The sequence below is a fragment of the Amblyraja radiata genome, chromosome 2 (genome assembly GCF_010909765.2).
Source record: "Amblyraja radiata isolate CabotCenter1 chromosome 2, sAmbRad1.1.pri, whole genome shotgun sequence".
In the NCBI taxonomy this organism is placed as follows: domain Eukaryota; kingdom Metazoa; phylum Chordata; class Chondrichthyes; order Rajiformes; family Rajidae; genus Amblyraja; species Amblyraja radiata.
In genome coordinates, this window is record NC_045957.1 from 120124438 (window position 1) to 120152244 (window position 27807).

General features: G+C 49.6%; 1 protein-coding gene across 1 annotated transcript; it reads right to left on the reverse strand.

Moving 5' to 3' along the window:
- Window positions 1-9423: 9423 nt before the first annotated feature.
- Window positions 9424-20401, reverse strand: LOC116967883 (eukaryotic translation initiation factor 1b). The gene is made up of 4 exons (XM_033014528.1): window positions 20196-20401; window positions 17658-17821; window positions 11881-11982; window positions 9424-9862 (listed from the first exon to the last, which is right to left on the reverse strand). Exons 1-4 carry the CDS (start codon window positions 20224-20226, stop codon window positions 9818-9820), a joined length of 342 nt encoding a protein of 113 aa, XP_032870419.1. The 5' UTR covers window positions 20227-20401; the 3' UTR covers window positions 9424-9817.
- Between the last annotated feature and the right edge of the window lie 7406 nt (window positions 20402-27807).

The window sequence follows — 27807 nt, forward strand, 5'->3', positions numbered from 1 at the left end:
GGATGATCAGCCATGATCACATTGAACGGCGGTGCTGGCTCGAAGGAACGAATGGCCTACTCCTGCACCTATTGTCTATTGTATAAACCCCACCCACATAATTACAGGCAGATAAAATGTAACGGTAACTGGTTTTTGTTATAACATACGGAGTTATATGGCTACTACAGTGAGGTGTGCTGTGTGATTCGACTGGGTTAACAAAGTATTTTACTGTACAATAACATATCGTTGAATCGAAGCATGGATGAGTTATAGACAATAGGTGCAGGAGTAGGCCATTTGGCCCTTTGAGCCAGCACCGCCATTCAATGTGATCATGACTGATCATCCCCAATCAGTACCCCCACAGGTGCTACCTGGCTCACTGTCCCTCCAGCACTTTGTGTATTAAATCAAGAAGAGACAGATAATAGGAATCAGAGGTGGACACAAAGTGCTGGAGTAACTCACCAGGACAGGCAGCATCTCTGGAGAGAAGGGATGGGTGATGTTTGGGGTCGAGACCCTTCTTCAGTCTGAAGGGTCTCGACCCGAAACGTCACCCATTCATCTTCTCTCCAGAGATGCTGCCTGTCCCGCTGAGTTACTCCAGCATTTTGTGTCTACCGCTGATTTAAACCAGTATCTGCAGTTCTTTCCTCAATAGGCCCCGACCACGGGTGAACAAGAGGAAGAGGACTGAACTTTGTTGCCTTCCCTCACAGTGGGAAACATTGATTCCGTTGTGGGGGATGTTTTATGTTAAATTCTATAGTGTTGTGTTTATCTTATTTATGTGGCTACATGGTAACTCGAATTTCATTGCACCAATTGGTATAAAGTATAAAGTTTCCTTTGTTGTCATTCAAACATTTAGTTTGAACAAAATTGTATACCTTGCAGTCATGACAGAGAATAAAATAACAGAACACACACATAACACAGTTTAACATCCACCACAGTGAGTCTACCAGGCACCTCCTCACTGTGATGGAAGACAAAAGTCTTAGTCCTTGTCTCTTCCTTCCTTGTTCTCCCTCTGCGTTGAGGCGATCCAGGCTTTCGATGTTGGCACCGCCCCCCCGCGCGGGTGATGGTAAGTCCCGCGGCCGAATCCGAGCTCCGCGAACGGGCCGGTTCAAACTCCGCGGCCCGGGGCGGACGAAGCTGCCACCCTCCAGTCCAGCGGGCGAAGCTGTTGTTGCGGGAGCTCCGGAGAATCGATCACCACCCTGGGACCAGCGAGCTCCCGACGTTGTCGTCCACTGGGCCCGCGGCCAAAGCCTCCGAAGTCGGGCCGCCGCCGCAGCGCCGAAGTCGGCCAGCTTCGCGATGGTGAGTCCTGACTCTGCCTCCGGAGCCTCGAGGTCGGCCCCAGTTGGTGGCCGCCAGCTCCGCGATTAGGCCTCAGCGCAGACGGAGATACGACAAAGAAAATGGTCGCATCCCCCGAAGGAAGAGACTAAAACAAGTTTCCGTCACGTCCCACACATACACAACTAAAAATAAACTAAAACATACGTCCAACAAGACAAAAGAAAACAAAAAAAAAGGAAAAGAAGTAATGGTGAATGAGACAATAAATGTAACTTGACTTGACCTGATCAGAGGGGTAACTTCACAGAGGGTGGTGGGTGTATGGAACAAGATGCCAGAGGAGGTAGTTGAGGCCAGGGACTATAACAACAGTTAAAAGAACTGTCGGACAGGTGCATGAATAGGACGTTTGGAGGGATATGGGCCAAACGCAGGCAGGTGGAACTAGTGTAGATGGGGCATGTTAGTCGGTGTGGGCAAGTTGGGCAGAAGGGCCTGTTTCCTAGCTGTACAAGGGGTCACAGCTTAAGGATAGAGGGGAAATCCTTTAAGACCGAGATGAGAAAAACATTTTTCACACAGAGTAGTGAGTCTCTGGAACTCTCTGCCACAGAAGGTAGTTGAGGCCAGTTAATTGGCTATATTTAAGAGGGAGTTAGATGTGGCCCTTGTGGCTAAAGGTATCAGGGGGTATGGTGAGAAGGCAGGTATGGGATACTGAGTTGGATGATCAGCCATGATCATATTGAATGGCGGTGCAGTCTCGAAGGGCCGAATGGCCTACTCATGCACCTATTTTCTATGTATCTATGAGTCTATCCAGTCTTCCTTCTTATGAAAGTCCTGACATCCCAGGAATCACTGATGAACCTTCTCTGCACTCCCTCTATGGCAAGAATGTCTTTCCTCAGATTAGGAGACCAAAACTGTACGCAATACTCCAGGTGTGGTCTCACCAAGACCCTGTACAACTGCAGTAGAACCTCCCTGCTCCTATACTCAAATCCTTTTGCTATGAATGCTAACATACCATTCGCTTTCTTCACTGCCTGCTGCACCTGCATGCCAACTTTCAGTGACTGGTGTACCATGACACCCAGGTCTCATTGCATCTCCGCTTTTCCTAGTCGGCCACCATTCAGATAATAGTCTACTTTCCTGTTTTTGCCACCAAAGTGGATAACCTCACATTTATCCACATTATACTGCATCTGCCATGCATTTGCCCACTCACCAAGCCTATCCAAGTCACCTTGCAGCCTCCTAGCATCCTCCTCACAGCTAACACTGCCCCCCAGCTTCGTGTCATCCGCAAACTTGGAGATGTTGCATTCAATTCCCTCGTCCAAATCATTAATATATATTGCAAATAGTTGGGGTCCCAGCACTGAGCCTTGCGGTCACGGCCTCCGATAGGAGTCCAACAGTACCGGAACATTCCACCAAGGCCGATACCGGCCTGCAGTCGGCTATGGGACCAGATCTGCACAATAGGTGCAGGAGTAGGCCATTCGGCCCCTCGAGCCAGCACCGCCATTCAATGTGACCATCCCCATCCCCGTTGCTGCCTTCTCCCCATATCCCCTGACTCCGCCATCTTTAAAAGCCCTTCCTAGCTCTCTCTTGAAAGCATCGAGAGAACCGGTCCCCACTGCCCTCTGAGGCAGAGAATTCCACAGACTCACCACTCTCTGTGTGAAAAAGTGTTTCCTCACCCTGGTTCTAAATGGCTTACCCCTTACACCTAAACGGAGGCCCCGGGTTCTGGACTCCCCCAACATCGGGAACATGTTTCCTGCCTCTAGCGTGTCCAAGCCCTTAATAATCTTATATGTTTCAATAAGATGCCCTCTCATCCTTCTAAACTCCAAGTGTACAAGCCCAGCTGCTCCATTCTCTCAGCACATGACAGTCCCGCCATCCCGGGAATTAACCTTGTAAACCTATGCTGCACTCCCTCAGGGGCGGAAAACCCGGGGGGGCCAGAGGTGACACTTCCCCCCCCCCCCATGTTTTGAGAGATGGGGTACACACCCCCCCCCCCCCAAGTTTTTGTCATCCGGATTTTAATATCTCCGCTTTCCGCGAGACAGTGGAGGTGGGACAGCTGATCGAGGGCGCCGATTGGGCGAGAGAGACGTTGGTCAGCAGGCAATGGGGCGGGACATGACGATTCAAGTTCAAGTGAGTTTATTGTCATGTGTCCCTGTATAGGACAATGAAATTCTTGCTTTGCTTAAGCACACAGAAAATAGTAGGCATTTACTACAAAACAGATAAATGTGTCCATATACCATGATATAAATATATACACACATGAATAAATAAACTGATAGTGCAAATAACAGAAAGTGGTTGGTAATAATCAGAGTTTTGTCCGAGCCAGGTTTAATAGCCTGATGGCTGAGGGGAAGTAACTATTCCTGAACCTGGTTGTTGCAGTCTTCAGGCTCCTGTACCTTCTACCTGAAGGTAGCAGGGAGATGAGTGTGTGGCCAGGATGGTGTGGGTCTTTGATGATACTGCCAGCCTTTTTGAGGCAGCGACTGCGATAAATCCCCTCAATGGAAGGAAGGTCAGAGCCGATGATGGACTGGGCAGTGTTTACTACTTTTTGTAGTCTTTTCCTCTCCAGGGCGCTCAAATTGCCGAACCAAGCCACGATGCAACCGGTCAGCATGCTCTCGACTGTGCACCTGTAGAAGTTAGAGAGAGTCCTCCTTGACAAACCGACTCTCCGTAAGCTTCTCAGGAAGTAGAGGCGCTGACGTGCTTTTTTGATGATTGCATTAGTGTTTTCGGACCAGGAAAGATCTTCAGAGATGTGCACGCCCAGGAATTTGAAGCTCTTGACCCTTTCAACCATCGACCCGTTGATATAAATGGGGCTGTGGGTCCCCCTCTTACTCCTTCCAAAGTCCACAATCAGTTCCTTGGTTTTGCTGGTGTTGAGGGCCAGGTTATTGCGCTGGCACCATATGGACAGTTGCTCGATCTCTCTTCTGTACTCTGATTCAGCGCGGTGATTGGAGGAGGGAGGTGTGGGGGGGACTGAGGATAGAGCACGGTGATGGGAGGAGGGAGACATGGCACAGACCTGCGCCTCATCCGCAGCCAGGACCAAAGATTATAGAGCAGAGCTCCTCTAGTATCTTTGGCCAGGATCGATCCCGGCCGGCTCTCCGGCGCTGTCCCGTCCCCACACGAGTGCCCCCCTCCCCCCCACGGGTGGCCAGAGAGGTCGGGAGTCAGGCGGGAGCGGTGCCCCCAAGCCCACAGCCAGCGCAGTGAAGCAGTGCTAAACCCAGCTCAACTCTGCCTGTCCCGCCAGGTTAACGTGCCTGGGCTTGCGGGAAATATGGTCAATGCGGAGAAGCAGCGCTGGTATCCCGTCAGTCCAGGCAAGGCTGTAGTTAACCCGGCGAGACAGGCAGAGTTGAGCTGCTTTTAGCGCTGGATTGAGCCACCGAAGCCTCGCGCATGTGTATGAATGTGCGCACGGCCGCCAAAAAATGGTGCCCCCCCGTCCCCTCCATACTTTGATAGCGAGTTCCGTGCCAGCACTCCCTCAATAGCAAGAACGTCCTTCCTCAAATTGGGAGACCAAAACTGCACACAATACTCCAGGTGTGGTCTCACTAGGGCCTTGTACAACTGCAGAAGGACCTCTTTGCTCCTATACTCAAATCCTCTTATGAAGGCCAACATGCCATTCGCTTTCTTTACTGCCTGCTGTACCTGCATACTTACTTTCAGTGACTGATGAACAAGGACCCCCAGATCCCATTGCACTTTCCCTTTTCCCAACTTGACTCCATTTATCTAATAATCTGCCTACCTGTTCTTGCCACCAAAGTGGATAATCTCACATTTATCTACATTAAACTGCATCTGCCATGCACCCACCGACTCACCCAACTTATCCAAGTCACCCTGCATCCTCATAGCAGCCCCATTCCGGAGTTCCAGAGTCCCGGCCACAGGGGGCAAATTCGACCCGCCAATCGGCCGCGGATGTCCCGATGAGATCGAGATCGGCCGCCTCACCTAGCCAATTAAAGGTGCCACACCATCAGTTGCCAGGAAATGGGTGGTGGACTTGTACATGTATTTAGCTGGGCCAGGGCTGATTAGGGCTAATCAACAAGCATGGTTTTGTACGTGGGAGATCGTGTCTCACAAATCCGATTTTATTTTTTTGAAGACGTGACCAAAAAAGTTGATGAGGGCAGAGCTGTAGATGTTGTGTACATGGACTTCAGTAAGGCATTCGACAAGGTTCCGCATGGTAGGCTGCTCTGGAAGGTTAGATCACATGGGATCCAAGGATAGCGGAATGGATAGCAAATTGACTCCATGGAAGGAAGCAGATGGTGGAAGGTTGCTTCTCAGACTGGAAGCCTGTGACTAGTGGTGTGCCTCAGGGTTCGGTGCAGGGCCTGTCCCACTTTCAAGGAAGTGGCGGCGCTGGGAACGGCTGCGGCTCGCCTGCAGTCCGTTTGTCGTTTACTTTTTTTGTGTTGTTTTTTTCGTTTTGTCTAGTTACGTTTTTGGTTTTTAGGTCGTGTTTATGTGGGGGGGGGGGGGGGTGAAACGGGGCTTGCTGTCTCTCCCTTCGGGGGAATACGACCTTTTTGTCATATCCCCCTTCTCTGCCTCCGTCTACGCTGAGGCCTAATGGCGGAGCTGGCGACCTCGGGACTCTGGAGGCAGCTGACAGGACTCGCCCTGAGCTCGCTCCCGTGAGGGTGGCCCAGCCCGGGGCTGGAACTGCGCTCTCGTGAGAGCGGCCTGGCGAGGGGCTGAGAGACTCTCCCGTGAGGGGCTGTGGCCCGTCGGAGTGGCCCAGCCCAAGGGAGAACGGCACTCCCGTCGGAGTGGCCCAGCCCAAGGGAGGAGCGGCACTCCCGTCGGAGTGGCCCAGCCCGAGGGAGAACGGCACTCCCGTCGGAGTGGCCCAGCCCGAGGGAGGAGCGGCACTCCCGTCGGAGTGGCCCAGCCCGAGGGAGAACGGCACTCCCGTCGGAGTGGCCCAGCCCGAGGGAGCGGCACTCCCGTCGGAGTGGCCCAGCCCGAGGGAGAACGGCACTCCCGTCGGAGTGGCCCAGCCTGAGGGAGAACGGCACTCCCGTCGGAGTGGCCCAGCCCGAGGGAGAACGGCACTCCCGTCGGAGTGGCCCAGCCCGAGGGAGAACGGTACTCACGTGAGGGCGATCCGGCTCGGGGCTGGAACGGTGCTCCGGTGGCTGGGACGGCGTTCTGGCGGCGGTGACCTGAGTCCGGGGTTCAGCCGCGGGCCAGCGGCTGCGTGTGCTGGACTGGAGGGCGGCAGCTTCGACCACCCCCGGGCCGCGGTGTTTGAACCGGCCCGTTTGCGGGGTTCGGTGAGCCGCGGGACTGTTGTGCCATCGCCCGGTGGGGAATCGCCTCAGCGCAGAGGGAGAAGAGGAGGGAAGAGACAGTAACCCTAAGATTTATGCCTCCACCACAGTGAGGAGGTGCTTGGAGGATACACTGTGGTGGTGTTAATTTGTGTTTATTGTTGTTTATTATTGTGATTGTATGTATGACTGCAGGCACGAAATTTCGTTCAGACCGTAAGGTCTGAATGACAATAAAGGTATTCAATTCAATTGTCCATGACTCATACTCGCAGCATGGTCGTCATGAGGTCGTAGGTAGGTCGTGATGTTAGTCGTAGGTACTCGTGGCATCAAGTAGGTTGGGGAGTTTTTCTAGCCTGATGAAAAATGTCCACGAGTAAATAAGGTTGTGAATTTTATGTGAATGCATTATATTAAACGTCTCAAATTGTTGAATGAGTATCTCTTCGGTATAAACCGGATTAATTAATTTACTAACATATTTACCCAATCTTCTCGCTAGGGTCTTCGCTAATATTTTCTGATCTGTTTTAACAGTGCTATGGCTCTATATGAAGCAGGTTGTAAGCTGACTGTGTTTCAAAATTGTCTACTTAATTATGGCAAAAAACATACTTATATTCTGGAAAAAAGCACCCACACCGACGCTCAAAATGTGGATTTCAAACATGTCGGAAATGTTACACCTTGAAGATATGAGATTCGTCCTATCAGGCAAATCAGACCAATTCTTATAAAGATTTGGTCTCCATTTATCGACTTATTACAAGCATGTGGTGCAACACAACCTTAGAAATGAAGTGTTTCAGAACCGGGTGAGAGGTGGGTAAAGATACGAAGGAGGCATATCCCTTTCAATTTCTCTTTTCTTTTCTCTTATCTATTCTTTTTATTTTTGCTTAGTTCACATCACCGTTTCTTTTTCGAGCTATATATTCTCTCTATATTTCTTGCTTTTCTTACTCTTTTTTTTCTATTAAATTAAAAATAAGAAGTTGTACATGAAATGTAATGTTATTTATGTCTTATATTATTGTACATCACTTCTAATAAAAATATATCTTTTTTAAATTAAAAAAATTAGGTTGTGAAAGTGGGACAGGCCCTTAAGTTTGCAGATGACACAAAAGTTAGTAGATTTGCAGATAGTGAAGATGGTTGCAGCACGATCTGGATCAGTTGGGAACATGGCCAAAGGAACGGCTGATGCGAGTTTAATGCATTTTGGGAAGTCTAAGAACGGAAGGACCTTCACAGTGAATGGCAGGGCTCTGGGGAGTGTTGTGGAGCAGTGGGATCCAGGAGTGCAGGTACATAAGACACCTGAAAGTGGCGTTACAGGTAGATCGGGAGTGTTGTGGAACAGTGGGATCCAGGAGGACAGGTACATGGTGCAGGCAGCTTTCATGACATTGACCTTCATCAATCAGGATTTTTAATATAGAAGCTGGAATGTTAAGTTACAGCTGTAAGAGGCTCTGGTGAGGCCACTGTTTGAGTATTGTGCTCAGTATTGGTCACTCTGTTATATGACGGACGTTGTTAAGCTGGGAAGAGTGCAGAGATTCACGAGGATGTTTCCAGGACTCGAGGGCCTGAGCTATAGGGAGGGGTTGAGCAGGCTAGGTCTTTATTTCTTGAAGGATGAGGTGACCTTCTGGAGGTGCAGCATGAGCAGGATAGGGTGGATGCACAGCGTCTGTTGCCAAGAGCAAGGGAACCAAAAAGCAGAGCCCATAGAGTTAAGGGGAGAGGGGAGAAATTGAATGGGAATCTGAGGGGCAACTTTTTCCAGAGGGGGGGGGGGGGTGTGTGTGTATGGAATGAGCTGCTGGAAGGAGTAGTGGAGGCAGGCACTCACGGGTATATGGATAGGAAATGTTTAGAGGGATAGGCAGGTAGGGTTAGCGTAAATGGGACATGTGTGACTCTCCCCTCTCACAATCTAAGGGCCTGTCCCACTTTCACGACCTCTGCCGAGTTTGCCCTCGACTCATACTCGTAGCGTGGTGTTTCAGAAGGAACTGCAGATGCTGGAAAATCGAAGGTAGACAAAAGTGCTGGAGAAACTCAGCGGATGCAGCATCATCTATGGAGCGAAGGAAATAGGCAACGTTTCGGGCCGTAACCTTTCTTCAGACTGACGTAGAGTTGGAGGGAAGGGGGAATCACAGAGGGGGAGTAGTTAGAGAGGTTGTAAAACTGTCTTCGGAGGGAGGAGCTTCTTCAAAGTAGGCATACCTTGTGGAGATTTCGCAGTGGAGTAGACAAAGTGTTTAAGAAGGAACTGCAGATGTTGGAAAATCGAAGGTAGACAAAAGTACTGCAGAAACTCAGCGGGTGCAGCAGCATCTATGGAGCAAAGGAAATAGGCAACGTTTCGGGCCGAAACCCTTCTTCACACTGAGGCATGGTCGTCACAAGCTCGTAGGTAGGTTGTGATGCTAGTCGTAGGTACTCGTGGCATCAAGCAGGTCGGGGCGTTTTTCTAGCCGGATGTAAAATGTCCACGAGTAATGTCCGTGAATTAGGTCGTGAAAGTGGGACAGGCCCTTAACTCAATGGTTCCTTTATTCCTCGACCCTGTGGAAAAGGATCTGTTTCAATGCTGCATCTTCAAACTAAACACGAGCAGCGCAAACTGTGAAGTTTTAATATCCAAACTAAACTAAACACGATGAAATAAAGGGACCAGCAAAACACGCTGGTCGGAAGTCTACACACACTGCAGACCAACAAGTTCAGAATACATAGCTGGTTTATTGTTAATTGCCTTATACAACATACATGGTTTTAATACAACAAAAACTTCAAAATCAGGAAAATTTAAGTAGAACAATTAGCACTAAACATTTCCATTGGAAATGTGCTAAATATACATGTCTGCCATTTTGTTACCATCTTATAGTGGTCTTCTGATGAGTTCCCGGTCTCAATAGCGTACTTTCTCTGTCATGCATATCGTGGTTATACTCTGAAGATCCAATCACATGGGAAGTCCATTTACTGCAAGAATTCATTGCTCCATAGTATATGTGTGTGTACGTGTGAGTGTATATCTATATATATATTAGCTAACAAATGTAAAGAGAACCAGCCACACAACAAGAAACCTCAGCTGAGAAGCACATCCTTCAGAAGCCGTGGACTTTTAACTGCTCCTCCTTCACGATACCGACCTGTCAGCAAAATACAGAGAGGAAAAATCAATCAGACGTGCTCACAAATCGTCCCCCAGCTTTCTCCCCCACTACCACAATCAGTCTGAAGGGTCCCGGACCAGAACGCGAAGAGTAGATGGTGTCAATATGCATACAAGTCTGAAGAAGAGTCCCGACTCAAAACGTCACCTATCCATGTTCTCCAGAGATGCTGCCTGACCCGCTAAGTTACTCCAACACTCTGTGAAACGCCACCTATCCATGTTCTCCACAGTTGCTGCCTGACATGATAGATGACATTTTAGGTCAGGACTCTTCTTCAGATAGTTGATGGGGCTGTACATGGAGTAATGTGTTCAGGTGCGGCCGCCCTACTAGAGGAAGAATATCATTAAGCCGGGAAGGGTGCAAAGAAGATTCACAAGGATGTTGCCAGGATGCGAGGGCCTATAGGGAGAGGTTGAGCAGGCTGGGACTCTTTTTCTTGGAGCGCAGGAGGATGAAGAGTGATCTTATAGAGGTGTATAAGATCATAAGAGGAATAGATCGAGTATATTCAGTCTTCTACTCATGGAAGAAGAATCAAGAAAGACACAGGTGAAACATTTAATGCAAGAAGGGAAATATTAACAGAAACCTGCAGAGGGTGGTGGGTGTATGGAACAAGCTGCCAGATGAGGTAGTTGAGGCAGGGACTATCACAGCATTTAAAAGATTTGGACAGGTACGTGGACAGGAAAGGTTTTGAGGGATATGGGCCAAACGGGGCAGGTGGGACATTTTTGTCGGCATGGACAAGTTGGGCTGAAGGGTCTGTTTCCGCACGTTATGACTATAACAAAGAATGTAGAAAGATCACGGTAATGGTCCTAATTTGCTCTGTGTACAGGCAGTAAAAAGACGTAACATTTTGAGATTAATTGTATCACCAATTACCGTACAAAAAAATGTTATCTCGCTGCAAACAAAACACACCAGCGACACCAAAATGCCACTTAAGGGCAGAGGGCAGCACGGTGGCGCAGCGGTAGAGTTGCTGCCTCACAGCGCCAGAGACCCGGGTTCCATCCTGACTACGGGTGCTGTCTGTATGGAGTTTGTACGTTCTCCCCGTGACCTGTGTAGGGTTTTTTTCCGGGTGCTCAGGTTTCCTCCCACACCCCAAAAACATGCAGGCTTGTAGGTTAATTGGCTTTGGTAAAATTGTAAACGGCACACCTGGAGTATTGTTGTGTGCAGCTTTGGTCCCCTAATTTGAGGAAGGACATTCTTGATATTGAGGGAGTGCAGCGTAGGTTTACAAGGTTAATTCCCGGGATGGCGGGACTGTCATATGCTGAGAGAATGGAGCAGCTGGGCTTGTACACTCTGGAGTTTAGAAGGATGAGAGGAGATCTCATTGAAACATATAAGATTGTTAAGGGTTTGGACACACTAGAGGCAGGAAACATGTTCCCGATGTTGGGGGAGTCCAGAACCAGGGGCCACAGTTTAAGAATAAGGAGTAAGCCATTTAGAACGGAGACAAGGAAACACTTTTTCCTCACAGAGAGTGGTGAGTCTGTGGAATTCTCTGCTTCAGGGGGCAGTGGAGGCAGAATCTCTGGATGCTTTCAAGAAAGAGCTAGATAGGGCCCTTAAAAATAGCGGAGTCAGGGGATATGGGAAGAAGGCAGGAACGGGGTACTGATTGGGGATGATCAGCCACGATCACTTTGAATGGCTGTGCTGGCTCAAAGGGCCGAATGGCCTACTACTGCACCTATTGTCTATTGTCCACAGTGTATGTGTAGGGTAGTTTTCGTGTGCGGGGATCGCTGGTTGGCGCGGACCCGGTGGGTTAGAGATGCGCTATATCTCTAAACTAAACTGGCGGATGAAGGTTTGGAACCCATTAGTGGTGTTCAGCCAGCACACACACTGCAGTGACACTCCTCCCTTACAGAAGCATGGAGAATGCAGCACCAGCGCTGGCCCAATGCCAACTCTGCCGTCACATGCTGGCGCTGGAAATACAGAGGGAAGGGCATCCTCACCTCCAGCAGAAACTGGCAGATGTTCTTCCGCTGATCTCCCTGCAGCTGGATGACCTCGCCGTACTCCGGGTGTTCAATCACTGTACCATTGCAGGCAAACTTCTACAGGCACAGAACACACACACACGTCACTCCTCACCGTTTATGGAGCATCACAATGAACAATGTGCTAATTATGCTTTCATTCAACGCTTTAAATGATCCTTTATATTATTCTTTAAATTAGTTTCATGTGACTTTCAAAAATGCACAATTTAGCTTCAATGCTTTAATTAGAAAATCAGAATGTTATTGCAATAAAATACATTGTCTCACCTCCTCCCTCCCCACCTCTAGATTCCTCCATTCACCCACACTGGGCAATACTGGGACACCATTCACTTACCAGCCCACGTCTTTGAGATGTGGGAGGAAACCAGGATTACACAGTGAATATGTAAAGCCTAAAAGCAGCCTCAGAGACGAGAAAACACTTTTTCTCACAGAGTGGTGAGTCTGTGGAATTCTCTGCCTCAGAGGGCGGTGGAGGCAGGTTCTCTGGATGGTTTCAAGAGAGAGCTAGATGGGGCTCTTAAAGATAGCTGAGTCGGAGGATATGGAGAGAAGGCAGGAACGGGGTACTGATTGTGGATGATCAGCCATGATCACATTGAATGGCGGTGCTGGCTCGAAGGGCCGAATGGCCTACTCCTGCACCTATTGTCTATTGACTGAACCCAGGGTCACTGGGGTTGTGAGGCAGCAGCTCTATTAGCTACTTCATTTGCAGGTTCTGTCACAACGTTGAGGAAATGTTCAGACAGGTAGAGGGGGATACGGGCCAAACTCAGGCAAGTGGGACTAGTGTTGATGGGGCATGTTGGTCAGTGTGGGCAAGTTGGGCTGAAGGGCCTGTTTCCATGACTCTGGGACTAGTGTTGATGGGGCAAGTTGGGCTGAAGGGCCTGTTTCCATGACTGGGACTAGTGTTGATGGGCCATGTTGGGTTGAAGGGCCAGTTTCCGCGCTGTATCACTCTATGAATGTGCGTATAGTTAGTTATTCCCTATCGCCAGGCCATCCCATGGAAACAAGTCGGTACACGTGACAATTGTAAGCCTAAATGTAAACCTGAATCTTACAACCCACGATTCAATGGTGGAGCAGACTTGATGGGCCAAATGGCCTAAATCTACTCCTAGCGCATGATCTTATGATATGTAATCTGGATACTTTCAAGAGTTCTCTGGATACTTTCAAGAGAGAGCTAGATGGGGCTCTTAAAGAACGCGGAGTCGGGGGATATGGGGGAAAAGGCAGGAACTGGGTACTGATTGAGGATGATCAGCCATGATCACATTAAATGGCAGTGCTGGCTCGAAGGGCCGAATGGCCCACTCCTGCAACTATTATCTATTGACTGAACCCAGGGTCACTGGGGTTGTGAGGCAGCAGCTCTATTAGCTGCTTCATTTGCAGGTTCTGTCACAACGTTGAGGAAATGTTCAGACAGGTAGAGGGGGATACGGGCCAAACTCAGGCAAGTGGGACTAGTGTTGATGGGGCATGTTGGTCAGTGTGGGCAAGTTGGGCTGAAGGGCCTGTTTCCATGACTCTGGGACTAGTGTTGATGGGGCAAGTTGGAAACAAGTCAAAAGTTAGCAAAGATAATAAGCAAACTAAAAACCCTCACGCAACCAGCTGCTTTTCCAAATCAACATCCCTCTAAATATGCCAAAGTCCTTTTTCAGGAAGTAAACAAAACCATTTTCTACATAAATGCAAATCCAGCTAAAAGATTTGTAGGTCAAACATTAAAAATCAATCCAGTGCTGTAAGTATTAAATACAAAGCAAAACAAATGGTCACCACGGTGGCGCAGCGGTAGAGTTGCTGCCTCACGGCGCCAGAGACCCAGCTTTGATCCTGATTCGGGTGCTGTCTGCACGGAGTTTGTACGTTCTCCCCGTGGGTTTTCTCCAGGTGCTTCGGTCTCCTCCCACACTCCAAAGACGTGCAGGTTTGTATGCTGCTGTAAACTGTCTGTAGTGTGTGTAGGATAGTGTTAATGTGTGGGGATCGCTGGTCACCGGTGACTCGATGGGCTAAACTACCTCTAAACTAAACACATATCTAATCTGTGTCCATCCCATCAATAGATACTTGGGATGGCACTGTTAAATTGCCGTCTCTGCCCAAGGAACAGTTCTGTCCAAGATGGCAAGAAATTGCAGGGTTGTGGATGTAGCCCAGCCCATCACAGAGCACCATCACGCTGCCTCAGGAAAGCACCCAACATCATCAAAGACTACCCGAAGAAGGGCCTCGACCCAAAATGTCATCTATTCCTTGTCTCCAGAGATGCTGCCTGTCCCACTGAATCACTCCAACATTTTGTGTCCATCTTCGGTGTAAACCAGCATCTGCAGTTTCTTCCTACACACATAACCAAAGACTAGTCCCTGTCCCACCCCGTTCATTCCTTCTTCTCCCCCAGAGCTGCCAAGTTTTGTCAGAGCATTTCAGTATTCTATTTACTGAAAATCAGTATTTTGCTGAGGAAATCAGTATTTTTACGCGGCGCCATTTTGCTGAATGTGCGATCATACCCATGTAAGAGTACAAGAATGCATAACTTGTTTATTGTGTATTTGTAATATAGTTTATTGTGTATTATATGTTATAGCTGCTTTCCTGCATCTCTCTCCCTCTCTCTCTCTCTCTCTCTCTGTGTTGGCTGCAGCCATCGTCTGCTTCGGTGAGGGAAGTAGGTCGGTGATTGGTTGCAACGCCCCTCAGAGACAGCGTCCAATTGGCCGCCAAGTGACCAGCGCATTATGTGATTGGTCACAATATCCTTGGAGACAGCGGCTGAATGGACGGGAGAAGACCGATTTGTTGATTGCACGGGAATTTGGTTGGTGATTGGGCGCAACCCCCTTAGAGACAGCGGTTGATTGGCCACCAAATAATCGGGCACAAAAAATTGACAAATAGGAAAACAAAAAAAATCGGAAGAATATCATGCCTGATCTGCAGTTCCTTCCCATTGAAGAACCCTGGCCCGAAACAACTCCTAATTCATTCTCTCCACAGATGCCACCTAGCCCGCTGAATTCCTCCAGCACTCCGTGTTGATAGGCATAAAGCTGGAGTAACTCAGCGGGACAGGCAGCGACTCTAGAGAGAAGACCCGTCTTCAGACTGAACTGAACTCTCGTCGGTGAGAGTACTTGAGATTGTCTGAAGAAGGGTCTCGACCCAAAAAACCACCCACTCTCCAGAGCCGCCCCAGCCCCGCGTGTCCACCATCAACTCCGGAGGCAAACAAAAAACAGAGTGGAGGAACGATGCGGGCCGCTGAGGGAACGGATCGGGAGTTATCCCGGGCCAGGGCTCCACCCCCAACAGGAAGGAACCGCAGATGCAGCCATCATCGCAAAACGCCAAATGATTCCGGGAATGCCGAGGCGAGAGGGTGAGAGTGAGAGAGACGAGATGGGGAGCAGGAGAGAGGGAGAGCGAAAATCAGAGACACAGCGAGAGAGAGACCCCAACCCAAGCATGGCGGCAGACCAACGACCACAAAAACAATCATCCAGATCTTGAAACCCAAAAGACCGATAGATTTAAAGGGTTACAATCCTCAGAGATACAGCATGACCCCCCACAACCCTGCATTTTCCAAGCAGCAAGATCCCAAGTCAACCCCACCAGGCCACCACCACTCCATTGATGAATGGCATGCCAACGAAACAGACAAAAATGCCATAGAAACTCAACCGGTGAGACAAAATCTCACCCGCTGAGTTTCTCCAGTATTTTTGTCTCACCAGCTCAGTTTCTCCAGCATTTTAATCTCACCCGCTGAGTTTCTCCAGCATTTTTATCTCACCCGCTGAGTTTCTCCAGCATTTTTGTCTCACCCGCTGAGTTTCGCCAGCATTTGTCTACCTTCGATTGTTCCAGCAGCTGCAGTTCCCTTTAAAGATAACGGGTGAATGACTTTACCTGCACACCAGGAAGAAGCCCGTGCTCGCGGTCAGGAGCCCTCAATGACAGCGAGTTTTAAGAAATTCTCCCATGAATTTTATTCAAAGGAACGCGGCGTCATTAATACTTGGTAAAAACACAATTACATTTACCGAGGAATGTGGTAGTTGTGGCAGCTATGCTCCCCGTTCCCGTCTGGCAGAAGGTACAGAAGACTGAACTCTTAGAAACATAGAAAATAGGTGCAGGAGTAGGCCATTCGGCCCTTCGAGCCTGCACCGCCATTCAATATGATCATGGCTGATCATCCAACTCAGTATCCTGTACTTGCCTTCTCTCCATACCCCCTGATCCCTTTAGCCACAAGGGCCACATCTAACTCCCTCTTAAATATAGCCAATGAACTGGCCTCAACTACTTTCTGTGGCAGAGAATTCCAGAGATCCACCACTCTCTGTGTGAAAAATGTTTTCCTCATCTCGGTCCTAAAAGATTTCCCCCTTATCCTTAAACTGTGACCTCTTGTTCTGGACTTCCCCAACATCGGGAACAATCTAGCCTGTCCAACCCCTTAAGAATTTTGTACGTTTCTATAAGATCCCCCCTCAATCTTCTAAATTCTAGCGAGTACAAGTCGAGTCTATCCAGTCTTTCTTCATATGAAAGTCCTGACATCCCAGGAATCAGTCTGGGGTGACGTCAGTCTGAGGAACTCTTGAAAGTATCCAGATTACATATCATAAGATCACATTGAATGGTGGTGCTGGCTCGAAGGGCCAAATGGCCTACTCCTGCACCTATTGTCTATTGTACTTAACATTAGTTATTCATTTTGCATCGTCATGTGTGGCACCATTTTATTGAGCTCCAGATTCCTGCGTGACCACCCATATAACCATATAACAATTACAGCACGGAAACAGGCCATCTCGACCCCTCTAGTCCGTGCCGAACACATAATCTCCCCTAGTCCCATATACCTGCGCTCAGACCATAACCCTCCATTCCTTTCCCATCCATATAACTATCCAATTTATTTTTAAATGATAAAAACGAACCTGCCTCCACCACCTTCACTGGAAGCTCATTCCACACAGCTACCACTCTCTGAGTAAAGAAGTTCCCTCTCATGTTACCCCTAAACTTCAGTCCCTTAATTCTCAAGTCATGTCCCCTTGTTTGAATCTTCCCTACTCTCAGTGGGAAAAGCTTTTCCACGTCAACTCTGTCTATCCCTCTCATCATTTTAAAAACCTCTATCAAGTCCCCCCTTAACCTTCTGCGCTCCAAAGAATAAAGCCCTAACTTGTTCAACCTTTCTCTGTAACTTAGTTGCTGAAACCCAGGCAACATTCTAGTAAATCTCCTAGGGGAAAAAGTGTAGGAAGGAACTGTAGATGCTGGTTTACACCGAAAATATACACAGAATGCTGGAGTCTCTCAGCGGGCCAGGCAGCATCTCTGGAAAGAAGGAACAGGTGACGTTTCGCTTCGAGACCCTTCTTCAGACCCATTCCTTCTATCCAGAGATGCTGTCTGACCCGTTACTCCAAAATTACTCCAAAATTTTGTGTCTATCTTTAGTGGAGAAAAGGTATTTGGAACTGGTAACGAGGGAAGATCGGCCACAGTCACAACGCAGAAACAAGACGGGCAACGTTTTATTCCACTTCACGATGAGATGTTACTTGCAGTCAATGATAATGACAAACTCTGCTGCCCCAGTTCAACTACCAACCCGTGCACAATATTGCTGTAAAGCAATTATATCTGTCGGGAGGGCAAGTTGGGATGAAGGACGCTACCTTTTTAAAGGCCTTCACAAGCTTCTTCTTATCATAATCATCGGCGATACCCTGGACTGTGGTCAGTGTCTTCCTGCCGTTACGCTGTTGGATTCTTATATGGATGTACTCTTCAGTCCCTGCCGGGAGCCGGTCGTCACCCTTAGTTGCATCAGCAAATGGGTCTGCAACACAGCGGGGGGGGGAACAACACATTAAAAACAATGAGACCTGCCTACAATCCAAATCACATCAGCAGAGGGGTCTGCAACACAGCAAGGGGAAAGACAGCACCTTGGAAGCACACTCCCCTGCTCAAAATCCAAACCAGGCTTGCAAAGGGGTCTACAATACAGCAAGGGTGAAAAATGGCACTATGGAAGCACAGAAAGACCTGCCCAAAATCCAAATCATACCTGCAAAGGGGTCTACTAACCCTAATGAATTACTTTACAAAAAAAGGACAAAGTGTGAAGGAACTCATGAATTTTGCTGGTAGGAATAAAGGCGTAGACTGGGGGGAGAATCCAGAAATCGGAAGCGCAAAGGGACTTGAGAGTCCTGATGCAGGATTGTGGGCACTGGGCCTGTACTCGCTGGAGTTTAGAAGAATGGGGGGGGGGGGGGGGGGGGCTCATAGAAACGTACAGAATAGTGAAAGGCCTGGATAGAGTGGATGTGGAGAGGATGTTTCCACTAGTGGGAGAGACTAGAGGTCGCAGCCTCAGAATGAAAGGATGCAAGTTTAGGAAGGAGATGAGGAGGAATTTCTTTAGTCAGAGGGTGGTGAATCTGTGGGATTCATTGCTACAGAGGCAGTGGAGGCCAAATTGGCCTCCACTGCCTTCTGTAGCAGAGAATTCCAGATTCACAACTCTGGGTGAAAAATTTGTTCCCCATCTTAGTCTTCTAGAATGTTTCTACTAGTGGGAGAGTCTAGGATCAGAGGTCACAGGCTCAGAATTAAAGGACATTCTTTTAGGAAGGAGATGAGGAGGAATTTCTTTAGTCAGTAGGTGGTGAATCTGGAATTCTTTGCCACAGACAGCTGTGGAGGCCAAGTCAGTGGATACATTTAAGGCAAAGATAGATTCTTGATTAGTACGGGTAATGGCAGGAGAATGGGGTTAGGAGGGAGAGATAGATCATGATTGAATGGCGGAGTAGACTTGAAGGATCGAATGGCCTAATTCTATTCCATATGGCTTATGACCCTAAGAACCTAAAGGCCTGGTGATGAATCCTAAATGAGAACTGCAGGACTACTGAAGATGACATTAGGATTCGCTTGCCAACTTTATTGGAAACTTTGGACACACATTATACATTTCAAAATGGGGTGTTGGTATTCAAAATCAGTACTGGCATCAAATCCACAGTGCTATTTAGCTTTGCCCCTCCCCACAATACTGTGCAATGGAAGGGCAGCGTGTCACCCCCAGACCCCACGCAGTTGCTGCTTCCCCATCCCACCTCCCCCCTAGTGGATATTGCCCCCCCCCTCCCCCCAGTGGATATACCACCCCTCCCCTAGTAGATATACCACCTCTCCCCTAGTGGGTATACCCCCCCCCCCCCTTAGTGGATATACCAGCCCCCCCCCCCCCCCCCAGTGGATATACCAGCCCCTCCCCTAGTGGCTATACCCCCCCTAGTGGATATACCCCCCCCCTCTCCAGTACTCCTGCTGCACTGTGTGTGGAATTCACTCTCCCCCAGCCGCCCAAACTCTCCCCCCCCCCCCCCATTGCATTTATCTCCTCTCCCCGTCCTCTCCAGGGTGTTGGTGCCCCCCCCACAACAAAGTAACGCGGGCGCCCGTTCACTCCCCCACCCCCGCGGGGACGCGCCTCACTTCCCCCCCCCCCCGGGGACGCGCCTCACTCCCTCCTTCCCCGCGGGCACGCGCCTCACTCCCTCTCCACCCCCCCCCCGCGGGGACGCGCCTCACTCCCTCTTCTCCCCCCGCGGGGACGCGCCTCACTCCCTCTCCACCCCCCCCGCGGGCACGCGCCTCACTCCCCTCTTCCCACTCCCCGGCGGACACGCGCCTCACTCCCTCCCCCCCACCCCCCCGCGGGGACGCGCCTCACTCCCTCTTCTCCCCCCGCGGGGACGCGCCCTCACTCCCTCCTCTCTCCCCCCCCCCCCCCCCGCCGGGGAGGACGCGCCTCCACTGCCTCTACTCCGCGGGGACGCGCCTCACTCCCTCTCACCCCCCCCGCGGACACGCGCCTCATCCCCTCACCCCCCCCCCGCGGGGACGCGCCTCACTCCCTCTTCTCCCCCCGCGGGGACGCGCCCTCACTCCCTCCCTCCACCCCCCCCCCGCCGGGCGGAGAGGGACGCGCCTCACTCCCTCTCTCCGCGGGGACGCGCCTCACTCCCCCGCCGCCATTTTGCGCTGCGTCGAGTGAACAAAGCGGCTCCCCCGCTCCCCCCGCTCCGGGCCCTCCCCCCCCCCCCCCCCACACACACACACACACACACACTGCGGGGCGGCGGCGGCGGCACCGGGCCTCGGGGGAACCGGGACCCGCGGAGCGGACGGTAACTCACCAAAAGATTGGAGGTTCTGAATAGTGGACATGCGATATTAGTGGGCAGACTGGAGGAGAGCGAAAACCTGCTGCTGCAGCGCGGTGACTGTCTGGCTGGTTGAAGGCGAGGAGGGCGAGCGGGCGGCGAGTGAGCGGACGGACTGACGGCGGAGACGAGGAGCAGCGACTGAGAGAGAACAGCGACAGCACAAAATGGCCGCTGCCCCGCCTCGCCCGCGGCACGCCGGGAAACCCGCGGCATCATGGGAGGTGTAGTCCAAGGAGGGGCCACCACCGCGCGGCATCATGGGAGGTGTAGTCCAGGCGGGGCCACCACCGCGCGGCATCATGGGAGGTGTAGTCCAATGAGGGGCCACCACCGCGCGGCATCATGGGAGGTGTAGTCCAATGAGGGGCCACCACCGCGCGGCATCATGGGAGGTGTAGTATTTAACCGCACAGGATCATGGGAGGTGTAGTCCACGGAGGGGCCACCACCGCGCGGCATCATGGGAGGTGTAGTCCACGGAGGGGCCACCACCGCGCGGCATCATGGGAGGTGTAGTCCTCACCAGGTGTGCGGCATCAGGCATCAGCGCCTCTACTTCCTGAGAAGTTTATGGAGAGTCGGTTTGTCAAGGAGGACTCTCTCTAACTTCTACAGGTGCACAGTAGAGAGCATGCTGACCGGTTGCATCGTGGCTTGGTTCGGAAACCTGAGCGCCCAGGAACGGAAAAGACTACAAAAAGTAGTAAACACTGCCCAGTCCATCATCTGCCTCAAAAAGGCTGGCAGCATAATCAAGAACCCACACCATCCTGGCCACACACTCATCTCTCCACTACCTTCAGGTAGAAGGTACAAGAGCCTGAAGACTGCAACGACCAGGTTCAGAAATAGCTACTTCCCCACAGCCATCAGGCTATTAAACTCGTGTTCAAAAGGGAACTGCAGATGCTGGAATATCGAAGGTACACAAAATTACTGGGGAAACTCAGCGGGTGAAGGGTTTCGGCCCGAAACGTCGCCTATTTCCTTCGCTCCATAGATGCTGCTGCACCCGCTGAGTTTCCCCAGCAATTTTGTGTACCTTAGGCTATTAAACTCAACTGAAACAAATCTCTGAGCATTAATAGACCATTATCTGTTTATTTGCACTTTATCTGCTTATTTATTGATGTGTGTATATATTTATACAATGGTATATAGACACGCTGATATGTTCTATATTGTGTTGTGCTGAAGCAAAGCAAGAATTTCATTGTCATATCAGGGAGTCATCCGAGCACGACCAAGTCTATATTTTAAGGAAGAGATAGATAGATTCTTGATTATTACGGGTGTCATGGATTATGGGGAGATTAGCCATGAACGGAAAGCCATTTGGAACGGAGACGAGAAACACTTTTTCTCACAGAGAGTGGCGAGTCTGTGGAATTCTCTGCCTCAGATGGAGGCCGGTTCTCTGGATGGTTTCAAGAGAGAGCTAGATAGGTCTCTTAAAATAGCGGAGTCAGGGGATATGGGGAGAAGGCAGAAACGGGGTACTGATTGGGGATGATCAGCCATGATCACATTGAATGGCGGTGCTGGCTCGAAGGGCCGAATGGCCTACTCCTGCACCTATTGTCTATTGTCTATTGACACATGACAATAAACTCTCTTGACTCACCCTGCAGACGGCATCATGGGAGGTGTAGTCCTCACAGGCATGTGGCATCATGGGAGGTGTAGTCCTTACCAGGCATGCAGCATTATGGGAGGTGTAGTCCTCACAGGCATGCAGCATCATGGGAGGTGTAGTCCTCACAGGCATGCAGCATCATGGGAGTGTGAAGTCCATGTACACAACATCTGCAGCTCTGCCCTCATCAACCTTTTTGGCCACGTCTTCAAAAAAGGCGATGAGATTTGTGAGACACGATCTCCCACGTACAAAACCATGCAGACTGTCCCTAATCAGCCATTGTCCTATCCCTCAGAATACTCTCTCGTAACTTTACCTCACGCTGCCTCGGCAAGGCCAGCAGCATAACCAAGGACCATTCGCACCCTGGCCACCACCTCTCCCATTCCCCTGTCTTCTCCAGCCGGAGAGCACGCGATGAAAGCTGCTCACTGCATGGTGGCGCAATAATAAAGCAATGACAAACTACCGCCAGCAGAGGGTGAGAGGCTCTATGTTGCTTGCTTAAGAAGGAGCTGCAGATGCTGCAAAATCGAAGGTAGACAAAAATGCTGGAGAAACTCTGCGTCTGAAGTTCAAAGTCTTCAAGTTTGAAGAAGGGTCTCAGCCCGAAACACCGCCTATTTCCTTCGCTCCATAGATGCTGCCTCACCCGCTGAGTTTCCCCAGCATTTCTGTCTACATAGAAACATAGACATAGAAAATAGGTGCAGGAGGAGGCCATTTGGCCCTTCGAGCCAGCACCGCCATTCATTGTGATGATGGCTGATCGTCCCCAATCAATAACCCGTGCCTGCCTTCTCCCCATATCCCTTGATTCCACTAGCCCCTAGAGCTCTATCTAACTCTCTCTTAAATCCATCCAGTGATTTGGCCTCCACTGCCCTCTGTGGCAGGGAATTCCACAAATTCACAACTCTCTGGGTGAAAAAGTTTTTTTCTCACCTCAGTCTTAAATGGCCTCCCCTTTATTCTAAGACTGTGGCCCCTGGTTCTGGACTCGCCCAACATTGGGACCATTTTTCCTGCATCTAGCTTGTCCAGTCCTTTTATAATTTTATATGTTTCTATAAGATTCCCTCTCATCCTTCTAATCTCCAGTAAATACAAGCCTAGTCTTTTCAATCTTTCCTCAGTATGACAGTCCCGCCATCCCAGGGATCAATCTCGTGAACCTACGCTGCACTGCCTCAATCACAAGGATGTCCTTCCTCAAATTAGGCAACCAAAACTGTACACAATACTCCTATGTGTACTCCTACAATATATACTACCTTCTATGTTGCTTGTGTCTGTGTCTGCGTGCTCCGACTCTGCATCTTTAACCACTCAGTATTATGCACCACTTGTCCCAGATAGTGGACTACAACTCCCGCGGTGGGCTAGGATGAAGGGGCTGCTCCTCAAGTTTTGGCTCCACTTTAGTCCGACGTTCCTGATATTTGGGCACCCGGTACAGAGGGGGGAGGGTCGAGAGGGAGGAGGAGGTCTCCCTGTCGGTCTGCTCCTGGGCCCGGCCAAGATGGCCATTCGCGGGTCCAGGCAGCCGGGCAGTCGACGGCCGCACAGCCCCTTTTCCGGGGTTACGTCCGTGCCCGCGTGTCCCTGGAGAGGGAACACGCGGTGTCCACGGGGACTCTGGAGGCCTTCCGCGAACGCTGGTCATCGCGGGAGGTCGAATGTATTGTTGATAAAAATGTTAATATTTTAATTTGGTAACTGTTTGTAAAATGCCAACATAAGCATTCTTTGATCGTGTTACTACTTTGTATTTTTGTTTGTTCTGAATAAAAGCATTTTGTATGAAAACATTTTTTTTTTATGGTGGGCTAGGACTCCTCCACATGCCCCCATTCCCAGTAGACTACACTCCAGTGGCAATTTAGTTTAGAGCAGTGCTTCGTAAGGGGCTGTCCCACTGAGGCGACCTAATTGGCGAGTTTAGAAGAGATTGCCCTCGACTCATACTCGCAGCATGGTCGACACGAGGTCCTAGGAGGTCTTTGTAACTCTCCTTCATGCTCGAGAGTAGTCCCCGCGTTCTCGAGGCCTCAGCTAGGTGGCGGCGTTTTTTTCAACATGCTGAAAAATGCCCGGCGAGTAAAAAAAGATCGCCATGGAAAAAAATCGCTATTTTTTTTACTCGTAGGTTTAGTCGAAGTAGGTCGTAGTAGGTCGCCATGTTAGTCGTAGGTAATCGAGGGTAGTCGAAGGTAGTCGTAGATAGTCTTCATCATAGTCGAAGGGAGGTAGAAGGAGGTCGAAGGAGGTCGTCTTCACTCTCCACTATTCGGTGTCCAATTTTCCAAAAGTCAGTCGTAGCTAGTCTCCAACATAGTCGAAGGAGGTCTTCAACAAGACACTTTTTCATATTCTTCTAAACTCGCCAATTAGGTCGCTGCAGCCACTAGCTGGCGAATGGTTCACCCAAGGGTGAATGGGATTATTTTGGGGTGAAGGAAACTAGAGGGGTGAATGAAGGGTGAATGACCTAATTTATTCTCACATATTTATATATTTTTTTCTATACTTAAAAAAGGCATTGCCATTAAAGTGGTTATTAAGCTTTTATTGGTTTTAATGTCAGTGGAGCTGGAAATGTGACATGTTTTTTTTCTCTCCTATGGTTTTCTGATTTCAAAGTAGCGGGATATTTCCCAAATTTAGTGTAATATAACCTTTTAGGGAAGACCAGCCGAGCGAGTGGGACGATAAATCTATCGACGGCAACACTGGAGGATCGCCGTAGACAAGTGTTGAACTGTAACTTTACCTTGTGTTGCCAATTTAGCTACTTTTCTGTTGGAAATATAGACAACACACAATAGGTGCAGGAGTAGGCCATTCAGCCCTACAAGCCAGCACTGCCATTCAATGTGATCATGGCTGATCATCCACAATCAGTACCCCGTTCCTGCCTTCCCAGAACCAGGGGCCACAGTCTCAGAATAAAGGGGAGGCCATTTAAGACTGAGGTGAGAAAACACTTTTCCACCCAGAGACTTGTGAATTTGTGGAATTCCCTGCCACAGAGGGCAGTGGAGGCCAAATCACTGGATGGATTTAAGAGAGAGTTAGATAGAGCTCTAGGGGCTAGTGGAATCAAGGGATCACAGTTTAAGGATAAGGGGGAAGTCTTTTAGGACCGAGATGAGAAAATCATTTTTTACACAGAGAGTGGTGAATCTGTGGAATTCTCTGCCACGGAAGGCCAGTTAATTGACTATATTTAAGAGGGTGTTAGATGTCGCCCTTGTGGCTAAAGGGATCAGGGGGTATGGAGCGAAGGCAGGTACAGGATACTGAGTTGGGTGATCAGCCATGATCATATTGAATGGCGGTGCAGGCTCGAAGGGCCGAATGGCCTCCTCCTGCACCTATTTTCTATGTATCTATGTATTCCGCTATTTTTAAGAGCCCTGTCTAGCTCTCTCTTGAAAGCATCCAGAGAACCTGCCTCCACCGCCCTCTGAGGCAGAGAATTCCACAGACTCACAACTAGACAAAAATGCTGGAGAAACTCAGCGGGTGAGGCAGCATCTATGGAAGGAAATAGGCAACGTTTCGGGTTGAGACCCTTCTTCAGACTGATGTGGGGGGGGGGAAGAAGAAAGGAAGTGGAGACAGTGGGCTGAGGGAGAGCTGGGAAGGGGAGGAGAAAGCAGGGACTACTGGAAATTGGAGAAGCCAATGTTCATACCGCTGGGGTGTAAACCAAAGATCCTAAAGCGAGTAAGATAGATCACTCGATGAAAAAGACGTAGTACGGTCATGGACAGATTCATGGGTAATTTTAGGCCCCGTTTCCGTAACCGGCTTCCGTCTCAGCACCATAGATCCCACAGCGGAGCAAAGATAACTAGTGCGGAGACGGAAGCCAGTTACGGAAACATCCTCGTAAAATTAAAAGTTATTTGGGAAAAATCTTCTCCTCATTTTCAGAATTTTTATTTATTAACACAAACTGTTCCCCCTGATTACACTGCGGGTCAGGTCGGGTCGGGTTACGGAAAAGGATGAAAAAAATGCCCACGTTCCGCTCCGTTGCGTACTACACGTCAGCCCATTGCATTTTGCAGGAGTGGTCTAACTTGCTCCGCTATAGGATCTTTGGTGTAAACTACCCAAGCGAAATATGAGGAGCTGCTCCTCCAATTTGTGGTGGGACTCACTCTGGCCATGGAGGAGGCCCAGGACAGAAAGGTCGGATTCGGAATGGGAGGGGGGTGTTAAACTGCTGAACCACCGGGAGATCAGGTTGGTTATTGTTTTACACTGCTGTAATCAAAGCCCGAAAGGGTGGGATGGGTCTGAAGCCCAGTGTTTATACGTTGGGATGTTTTTATTTTTATCTTTCTAATCGAATGATTTTCCAACTCCAGCGGGAGTTAAACTTTTTTTTCCCCACTCCTATAGTTTTCACGACATATTTTCAGGATGTTCAACAAGTTGAATGAAAAAAACACTTAAGAAATTAGTTAATTTATATGTCTTTTGCTCATGTGACTAAATAAATGATTATTTATAAAATTATATGCAAGGGAGAATAAGACGAAAAAGGCAAAAAAACATAAGGATATTTTGCCATGGGTGAATGAAAATTTGGGATAAAGACCCATGGGTGAATGACACTCAAATAGTTTACGAAGCACTTGTTTAGAGATACAGCGTGGCAGGAAACAGGCCCTTCTGTCCACCGAGTCTACGCCGACCAGCGATCCCTGCTTACATTTATAGCAAGCCATGGATTCTAGATGATCAGCCATGATCATAGTGAATGGCGGTGCTGGTTCGAAGGGCCGAATGGCCTACTCCTGGACCTATTTTGCTATGTTTCTATTAACCAACAAACCTGCACGTCTTTGGAGAGTGGGAGGAGACAGAAGATATCGGAGAAAACTCACGCAGGTCACGGGGAGAACGTACAAACTCCGTACAGACAGCACCCGTAGTTGGGATCGAACCCGGGTCTCTGGCGCTGCGCCACCGTGAAAACCAAAGGTATCTCAAGTGCTCCAGATCATCAGAAAACCAGCCCAGAGGCTGGACTACAGATCCCATTGCTATTGAGGGAGTGCAGTGTAGGTTTACAAGGTTAATTCCCGGGATGGCGGGGACTGTCGTATGCTGAGAGAATGGAACGGCTGGGCTTGTATACTCTGGAATTTAGACGGGTGAGAGGGGATCTTATGAAACATATAAGATAATTAAGGGTTTGGACACACTAGAGCAGGAAACATTTTCCTGATGTTGGGGAGTCCAGAACCAGCTGTCACAGTTTAAGAATAAGGGGTAAGCCATTTCGAACGGAGATGAGGAAACACTTTTTCACACAGAGAGTCCATGAGTCTGTGGAATTCTCGCCTCAGAGGGCGGTGGAGGCCAGTTCTCTGGATACTTTCAAGAGAGAGCTTGATAGGGCTCTTAAAGTTATCTAGTCAGAGGATATGGGGAGAGGCAGGAACGGGGTACTGATTGGAGATGATTCAGCCATGATCACAGTGAATGGCGGTACTGGCTCACAGGGCCGAATGGCCTACTCCTGCACCTATTGTCTATTGTCTATTGACCACCAGGATCACACCACAAGCCCCTGTTCCTCAGTCTGAAGAAGGACCTCGGCCCGAAACATCACTCATTCTCCAGGGACAGAATGAAAGGAAGGTAGTGGTTTTGCCAAGAACCTCTTCCCAGAGTTGGACTACAATTCCCACGGTGCACCAGGAGGCCCACGCACAGATATCGGTCAACAGCCCCCCCCCCAAATGCACCCAAACCGTGCAACATTCTTGCTTACAGCAGCATAACAGGCCAATGAACCTTGCACCTCCTCCAACCCCATCTACTGTATCCGTTGTTCAAGATGTGGACTCTTATACATCGGCGAGACCAAACGCAGACTGGGCGATCGTTTCGTGGAACACCTTCGCTCAGCCCGCCTGA

Bases quoted from the DNA above. Each gene is read 5' to 3' on its own strand.
- LOC116967883 (XM_033014528.1), bottom strand. From the start codon at position 20,226: ATGTCCACTATTCAGAACCTCCAATCTTTTG. The intron at 11,983-17,657 runs GTAGCGTCCTTC...CTGTGCCTGTAG, and splicing joins TTGTGAAGGCCTTTAAAAAG to AAGTTTGCCTGCAATGGTAC. The intron at 9,863-11,880 runs GTGAGGATGCCC...TTTTGCTGACAG, and splicing joins TCTGCCAGTTTCTGCTGGAG to GTCGGTATCGTGAAGGAGGA.